Source organism: Spodoptera frugiperda, chromosome 14, assembly GCF_023101765.2.
Source record: "Spodoptera frugiperda isolate SF20-4 chromosome 14, AGI-APGP_CSIRO_Sfru_2.0, whole genome shotgun sequence".
NCBI lineage: Eukaryota > Metazoa > Arthropoda > Insecta > Lepidoptera > Noctuidae > Spodoptera > Spodoptera frugiperda.
This window is the reverse complement of record NC_064225.1, coordinates 2,726,216-2,735,206: the sequence shown is the minus strand read 5'-3', so window position 1 is coordinate 2,735,206 and position 8,991 is coordinate 2,726,216. Positions and strand designations below refer to the sequence as shown.

Here is an 8,991-nt window from a genome sequence, read left to right as displayed (position 1 = left end):
GAAGGAAAACATCGTGAGGAAACCTGGACTTATAATTTCTATGGTTTTCCCTCTCAGAATTATTGGGAAAGTAGGTAATTGGGTCTCCAGTAACCTCACTTACACAACGAAACACAACGCAAGCGTTGTTTCACGTCGATTTTCTGTGAGGCCATTGTATCACTCCGGTCGAGCCGGCCCATTCGTGCGGAAGCATGGCTCTCCCACACTTAAACTTGTATCCAAGTTATACCGAAAAAAAAAACTCCACTTATTTTAGTTATTTTATCTGATTATTATAACATTGAACTCGGCAGTAGTGTAAACTCAAAATGATACCTTGGAATTGGCAGATTCTTTTTGCAAATTTTTAACCAAAGCATATAATATTTTTTGAAAATTTGAATCTTTAACGTTGCAATAAATAATTCAAATTGATAACCTTATGAACTTCCACTGAACATTATAATTATAAATAATATATAGTATACATAAACATTAGTACATAAAGAACATAAATTATTATATTTCATAATAATTATAACAGGTGTTTCAATTACGAAATATATATTTAAACGAATTAATTTAATATTTTCTTGTATCGATTCTAGGACGAATCGATTATAATTATTGAAATCGATTTGATCGAGTCTAAATTATGTTTTTTTTTTTTAATTATATATGTAGCCTTATAGGGTATCCTAGGCTGCTGTTTTTGAGATATTTATAAATACTAGATAGAAGGTTATAAGGCCAAGGGTAATTGATATTTTGTTTATTTGCACAATTGAATTAGCATAATGCATCTTAAGTAAACTTAGAATAAAGTAATGCTAGTTAGGTGGAGTGACGATTATCTGCTTTGTGCTAACCGTAGTTGACAAAGAACAGCAGAATAGAAGAATTATCGAAGTAAGCTCGATCACATTCTCGTTTATCATTGCTCGATATTATTCTCACAAGCATTGAGATAGAGTTTAGTTCGATATTTTATTTAAACGTAAAGTAAACTCACGGTTACGGAAATGGGCTGAACATGCAGTTCTAGCATAATATAAACCTACGGGTCTGCGTACGGCGAGTAAGGGTAGCTCGCCGCCCGACCAGAACTATTCTCTCTCGCCTCGTCCAAGATGAGAGAAGACATTGGATGATTCACCCTTATTCCCTATTCCTTAAAAAAATGTGTGTAGTATTCTCAGAAAGAACATATAGCTGTTTTAACGACTTTAATTGCAATTATTTTTATGCAACTACAGATTTTATCCCAAGTAGACCCAAGAATGAAATCTAAGATAGACGTACTACTTTTTTTTCAGGACAAGCCCCCCGCATCCTTTCATACCGCTGCAACTCCTGTAAGCCAGGATCTACAGTAGATACAACCATGAAACACCGGAACACTGAAGTCCGGCGCGTCCCAGGGACATGAATGACTGTCTTGGATCCCGCCGGGAATAGTACTACTATTATTCTATGCGCAAGACAATTGTCACCCGTGACCAATTATCAAGTCAAGCTTATTATTCATCACTAACAACACTAAATACCTCCACCTACATACATCTAAACCTAACTCCTTGAAAATAAACACAAAATGATTAATTTTATAACCTAAACTTTTTGAAACTAATTTAAGATAAAGATCGACTAACTAATGACTTTTTAAATGCCCTTGGGGAGGTCAAAAGCTTATTACTATTACATCAACAGCATTGTTATAATCCAATGTCAAGAAACAAAATTAAAAAAATACACTCTGTAATTAGTCATTTCTCATTGTCACGAGTAATTATTTTGTTACGTAAGGATTATGCAAATTTTATTCTGTGTCTTTAAAAAAGCTGAGTATGACAGTTAGACATACATACTGGCTCCTTTGTAGGCTTAGCTGTATTTTTTTATGGGATAGAGAGACAAACGAGCGTACGGATCATCTGTACCCATAGTTCTAATTAGTTTACTGTGATAGGTTGGCTCACGTTGAAGTTGGCAAAGCCAACTCGTACTGGAGCACTGATGGTATGCGTCAGCGCCGACCACGAACATTCGTAACACCAGAAGAGTTGCAAGTACGTTGCCGTCTTTTTGGGGTTAGGAATTTAAGAATGTATAATTGTATATAAGGGGATTTCGGGATTGTGGAGGATTGGGTCTTCGGTAACTTCATTCACACGTTGAAATACCTACACATTGCACAAGCCTTGTTTCAGACAAAAGGGGCATCACGAATGCATTCCCAAACTATCAGAGGACAGAAGCAGCCTGATGACGATGCAGGTGCATACAACAACAACGTCAAACCTTTTATCCTTGAAGGTTAGGCAGAGGTGCACGTTACGGCATGTATTCCCGGTCGGATTGCATCGGAGATCCCTTGTCCGGCAGTCGCACCTGCGACCATTCTACCAACGAGGCAGTCATACAAAAATAGACATGACTTAACCATTTGAAACAACTGATTGATACAATAAAATTAATCACTGTATCAAATCAATAAAAGGACCATCTTCAAACAAAAACAAGTAATAAATAAAAAAAAACATTTAATAACTTAATGATAGGTACACACTACACACTTATAATTAAATTATAAAAAATAATTATTCACAGTAATTATGCCTATCGTTACATGGCAATTAAGTTATGGTGTTTTCAAGTCATGGTTAGATTTTTAAAATCTTTACAACATAGTTTGCGTAAAATTATCGCAATAAGTTTTAAACTTTTGCGATTCACATAATCTTTACATATATGTATATTTTTTATTTCAATGTCTGTTTGGTAGATGATTTTAAAATATTAGAAACAAATTCTTTCGAAGATATATCGATTTGAAATATTGTATGACGTCACTTCTTGGGACATTTCATACGTAGAAATGACGTATTTGCTCCCACTCCTAAACTTTGATTCTTTTTATCAAAGTAAAAAAAAAACGTATCTAATATTTTTTCAAGACCTTATTGACGGACTAAATAGATTTTTAATTTTCATACCCCGTCATCGTCATCATCCCTATTATCGTATATCACAAGTTAAAACATAGTTTTATTTATGCAGTAAATTAATTACTAATATAATTCATGTCATTTTCATATTTATCAAATTAATTATTCACAATATTTACAAATAACGGTAGCGTCGGAATTATTAATAAATAAATTATAGTTTAATAATACAATGACCTTGACATTAACCAATTTTGGAACACGATGCGTTTTGCTTCGCAATATTTTTTTAGATGAAGTAACAGTACATTTTGGAGGCAGTACACATAAGAAATACATATAATTTTTAATATCGGTAACTGTGCTTTAGTACAAAAGTACGTAATTCTGTCATTAATTCAAACCTCTCTACAATTTAAAGTTATCACGCGGTCCTTTAAATATCTATTTATATTTCAAACTAAATCAATATATTTTTTTTATACACTCGATAATTTTAATAAATGACTCGTTTAATTCGAACTTATCGGTATAAAAAATGCCTACATTTTGAGCCTAGTTCAAATTTCAGACCATTTAATTTTCCGAGCATTCAATAATTGGCAATATTTAAGAGACCCTTGAATTTCGAATTAACAACAGTTGACTGTATATAATTTTTGATGGTACAATAACATACATTTTTGTTTTAATATATTCGCTACATAATTTGGTAACTCTTTTATTAATTTATCACTTCATTTTAAAATGTGTCCATACACGTACCTACTTACATGTACCTTTACGAATCAACTAAGCGTGGCATGACGTAAATATGATGTTAACAATATTATTATTATGGCCGCTTTAACCAACCGCCTCGGAACCAAATCATAACTAAAAGTTAATAATTTGACGTAGCACTTAAACTAACCTCATTTCTTTAAAATCATCCAATGACTTCGCCAGCCTTAGGTGAGGCGAGAGAAAGTGTCAGACTCTTACTGACTAAAAACCACCCCGTTCCTACTCCTGCTTTTCGAGCCGGAGCCCCGGTAACCTACAAGGCAGTCTGCAGCTCCAGTTCTTACCCCTTACTTGTACTGTCAAGTGTCACTTATAAGTTGGCAAAAACTAAAACTTCTTTAAAGGAGTTCCCTAAAATTTAAGACAGGTTGGTCAAAACGGGCCTTAGTTTTGGTACGACGTAAACATGTCGGTCGAGATAAAAAAATATTACTTTACACATAAAAAGTGTCAAATTTGTCCTACAATATATAAATATTCATTAATCTCAATGTAGATGCCGTTATTCACTTGTAAAATTTTATCTGCAAGTAATTTATTATCCTTAATGCATTATTGACAGCAAACAAATATCGCTGTCTGCATATTATTATATCTTCTTTAAATAACGACAGTGATAAAAACCTGACTTTTCAAAACACATTTCGGTCGTATAGTCTTCCTATTCTTTACTTAAACGACCGTTAGTTTCAACTATAGGATCAACTTATCACTTTTTTAAATCACTTTTCTTTCAATCATACTACAACTGGCTCGCCATACACACCAGCGAATAGGATAACATTACAACTTCTCTGCTTGATTAGGAATATAAACTCCTTATTAGCTTCGAACCTCTGCCCAAGGATCCGATCTTCTAGACCGACTACCGTCGCTGCAGCAGCTACCGTCCCTTCTTCATTAACTTCCACTTCTACATTCTGTATAGAAGATGTGACATAAAGAGGATTGTCTGCAATCCCAGGGAGTTTAGCCTTCGTTCTGTCGAAGATTGAAGTGATCCCCGAATACATAAGTGGAGGAATCAAATCCTGTCTTGAAGATATCCTGAATCTTGGAATGTAAGTATCAATAGATGGTAAACCGCCTTCTGACTTGAAATCCGTCATCCAATTCTGAGATTTCGTTGCTAAATTGTGGAGCACAGTTTTAACAGAAATTCCATCGTATGGCAATATGATTAGCATTGAAAATTCCTCGTTCTTTCCGTATGTCATTTCTAGTACTTGAGCACTGATTTCGTCTGCGTCTCCAACGTTGTGAGGAGCTTTGTGGTACATCATGTTCACAGATCCAATTGTCTTGCCTTGTGTGTTGTAGAAGGATTCGACTTTGGTTTGCGTAGGGTCGAAAGGATGCGTCCAATTTGCTTTGAAGTACAAAGCATCGATCAGAACCATACGCAAGTTGTCAAGGTCTTGAGGCTTCACAGCGTTGAGGATTCTCCCATCAGTAGCGTAGCAGATGAACACATTGATGTCATGAGCTAGTTCAGTACTGTTCTTCGTTTCAGCTGAGTAAATCGATGTCTCGTACCGCAACGCAGACTGACAGAACTCATCATGCACTTTAGTGGAACACTCAGTAAACATAGCCGACTGTCCTTTCACTATGATATCCTGGTACTGGGACTTCAACACATCGGTCGCAGCTGAATGCAAGCACTGAGTTTTACTTAAATCCGTTGGTAATCTCAACGCACTCACTAGTTCGGAAAACGTTTCACCGGACGATCCTTCGGCTAGTAACGCGAATAAACTCCATACTGATAAGGGTGATAATGCAATGTTTTTGGTGCCGAAATTTTCTTGGAAAGCGTAAGTGTTGTCTAGGAGTTGGAAGGTGAATTCGTTGACGGGAGCGAAGTCTATAGAGGACGCGGACCGCGCGGCCGCAGCGGCGATGAAGGTTGCTAAGACCCACGGTACAAACATCGTTCCGCGATCTTTTACCGCACACTGGTCTCGAGTTCTCACGTGCGGCGTGCACAATGAATATAATTTAACTGGTTAGGTAACGTTTGTGTACCTCTATGTATAAGGTATGAGACGTTCGGAGGGATGCTCCGTAGACTGGCGTTACGCGTTTCAAGTGCAAATTAGTGGGCAGTGACCATGAAAATATTTATGGGTAACGATCGTATTAAAATGCGGTAGTTGTTAGTTTGTCAATTTTTTTACTTTTTATAAATGTAATAAAATTATGTGTGGTGTTACTGGAGTTAATCGGTATAGTTTAAATGGGTGCATTCACTGTAGGAACAGGCAATTTTACGAGTAAATGAATCGGAATAAGAATAATGAAGTTAAAAAGGTTTCACAAACTTATACCTAATTTCTTCTATGGTATTCCTAAATACCTTCCAGACTTCTCCCGCCTTGGGCGAGGGAGTGTCAGACTCTTACTGACTAAAAACCACCCCGGCTTTTCGAGCCGGAGCCCCGGTAAACCCGCTAGGTAGTCCGCAGCTCCGGATTCCTAAATACCTAGGCTCATTTTTTCAGGCGGGAAAAAAATTAATAACTGAATTAAATTCCATATTATATTTTTTGTACAGTTCTACGTCAAACAGAAAGCAAGTCATGATGATGTTTACTTTACTATGTATTTGGTTAACTAATTGTGGCTTGATCTCAATTTCATTAATGGTTTTGATTAGAGCAAATATTTGCAAATCTTTTTACGCTTCATTTAGGATTGGGATGTTTGCTAATGATTTAGTTTTATTTATTTAGGTATTTAGAGAAACCGAGGGTAAATATAATTTTATTAATGAATGAGTAAGATCTTTGTTACGAGGTCACTACTGGTTAATCCCCGAAGAAGTATGCAGAAGTGCGTATTTAAGTGGTGTAAGGTTTATAACAATAATTTGAAGTATTTCATCTTCTGTTATGTGGAACACATACATAAAGAGTGAAAAGTGAGTGTTACATAAAGGGAAGGGGGTAGACAAACGTTTGCGTTATCAGGTTTCAAGGATGAGTCATCAAACCACCATAGATGGGACCCAGTAGGGCTGATGCCGATCCGGGGCTGCGGACTGCCTAGCGGGTTATCGGGGCACTGTCTTGAAAGCAGGATTAGGAATATATAGAGGTATATAATGTAGTAGAGGTAGTATTACTACTACCTCTCGCCTCTTTCAGAATGATTTTTTCATTGGATGATTTTTCCCTTCAACAAAAAGTAATCCTGGCTAACCCATCTTGGAACAAAAGACGTTTTATTATTGCTCTTACATAACTATTGAAAATGGTAATTCAGTAGTATCTACACTTCTGTTAACCCCTTCTACGGTTAAAAGGCGTGATGTTACGTTAAACGTAACACAAATCAGGTCAACAATGTTGACTTAATGTTGGTATTTTTTGTTTAGCAAATAGAATACCGATTGATAAGGCTGCTGCTATGGCCTCGCTTGTGCCTAAGCGATAATTCCGACGACAAATATTTTGAGTGCGGATTTTTGCAATAATCGATGATACTCGTATTTCTACCGTGGTTAGTATATGTTTTTTATTCTGTTTGAAATAAGCCCATTGCTATTATACTTGGTACAATAGGGATGATGACGGGGTATTAAAATTAAAAATCTATTTAGTCCGTCAGTTAGGTAATGAAAAAATATTAGACACGTATTTTTTTATTTTGTAATAATTATTTAGATGAAACGAATCAAAGTTTAGAAGTCAGAGCAAATACGTCATTTAGTGACGTCATGCGATATTTAAAATCGATATATCTTCGAAAGTATTTGTTTCCGTAAGAAAATTAAAAAATACGTGATTAATATTTAAAAAAAATCTACAAGACGGATATTAAAATAAAAATTAGTCATCTACCCTATTTCAGACTTCGTTGTATTTAAATAGCTTCTATCTGTTTTCATGCATTTTATCTAGACTTTTTGAACGTTTTAATTTTGAACTTTACGCGAAAGAGTAACAAACTCACCCCACTTTTACATAGGACTTACAACATCAATTGTGAAAGGTGGGTGTACATTGTACAGTGGCATTACGTGGCATAATGTGCACCTCTGCCTACCCTTTCGAAAAGGGGCGTGAGTACATGTAGTAACAAACTTCGACCCAAATGTTATAATATTCACTTTCGCGTTTTTAATACAATCGTGGGTGGTGACTAGCCACACACAGTGGCTATAGAGCAGGAGTTGGTACGAGGTAGTTTTTGTCAATTAGAGTTAGCAACTCAAGTTTGGAGTTTAAATTAACACTTCATTCTCCAGTCAATCAAACAATCATCAAACTCATGTTTTTCACAAAATCACAAAATAGTAGGACCTGCTTAATGCACGTGACACCAGTTAAGATTTAACTGTACAGTGTAAAGTACAGGGGCCTTAGTCTGCTATTATAATTGTGTCAGAATGGTCATCACTACTACATCAGGTACACACCTTACGGTCGATACAGGCTGTGTGGATTCTGTTTCGATACATGCTGAATGGACACACACAGTTGGACTGAACAGTTGATTCGTAAGGTGTGTAGCCGCTATAACATACATATAAAAATAAAGGACGTGATGTGTCTGGTATAAAAAAGGGTATAAATAACATTAAAGGCGGATCTTATACATGACACAAAAATCTATGGTTTTTATACGAAAATTTATAAACAATTATCTACATCAACACCGTATCAACATTTCTGTTTTTATGATTATTATAAAGTTCGATTAAGTTTTTATAAAATCATGTTAAATGGTGGAATCGTGCCTATAATCAAAGATGGAGCAAAAAATGTGGTTTGTTTATTCATTGTTTTATTGAAATGTGTTCCGTATGTTTTAATACATTGGATAGGTTTTAGCTAAACTGATGAACCTTGAATAGGTACATGCATGCCATAATCTGCCTTGAACGTGGTGATTAATGCTCATTCCTTCTTCGAGTGAGAACAAGCCTTTGCTGGTGTCTACTCCTAATTAATATATAGGCCTTCCTAAAGACTATATTCTTGTAACTCCTCTAGTATAGCGGACCTGTCCATAGGCGGTGTTGATTTACATACACATCAGGTGATCTGTCTTTTCGTACATTACTAATTAAAAAATTACAAGACCAGCCTCTGTATTAATGCGCACCTCAAAAAGCCATCAGACCACCAGTAGAGCAGCCGGGGGTCTGGTTCGAAAAGCAGGAGTGGGAACGGGGTGGTTTTTAGTTAGCAAGAGTCTGACATTTCCTCTCGGCCCGCCCAAGGCGGGAGAAATTATTGGATGATATTCCACCTCAAAAAAAATTACT

General features: G+C 36.0%; 1 protein-coding gene across 1 annotated transcript; it reads right to left on the bottom strand.

The window, feature by feature from the left end:
- Positions 1–2,508: 2,508 nt before the first annotated feature.
- On the bottom strand, positions 2,509–5,785 carry LOC118279329 (serine protease inhibitor-like). Its single transcript, XM_035598993.2, has one exon. The coding sequence runs from the start codon at positions 5,648–5,650 to the stop codon at positions 4,454–4,456; it is 1,197 nt and encodes a 398-aa protein (XP_035454886.2). The 5' UTR covers positions 5,651–5,785; the 3' UTR covers positions 2,509–4,453.
- Between the last annotated feature and the right edge of the window lie 3,206 nt (positions 5,786–8,991).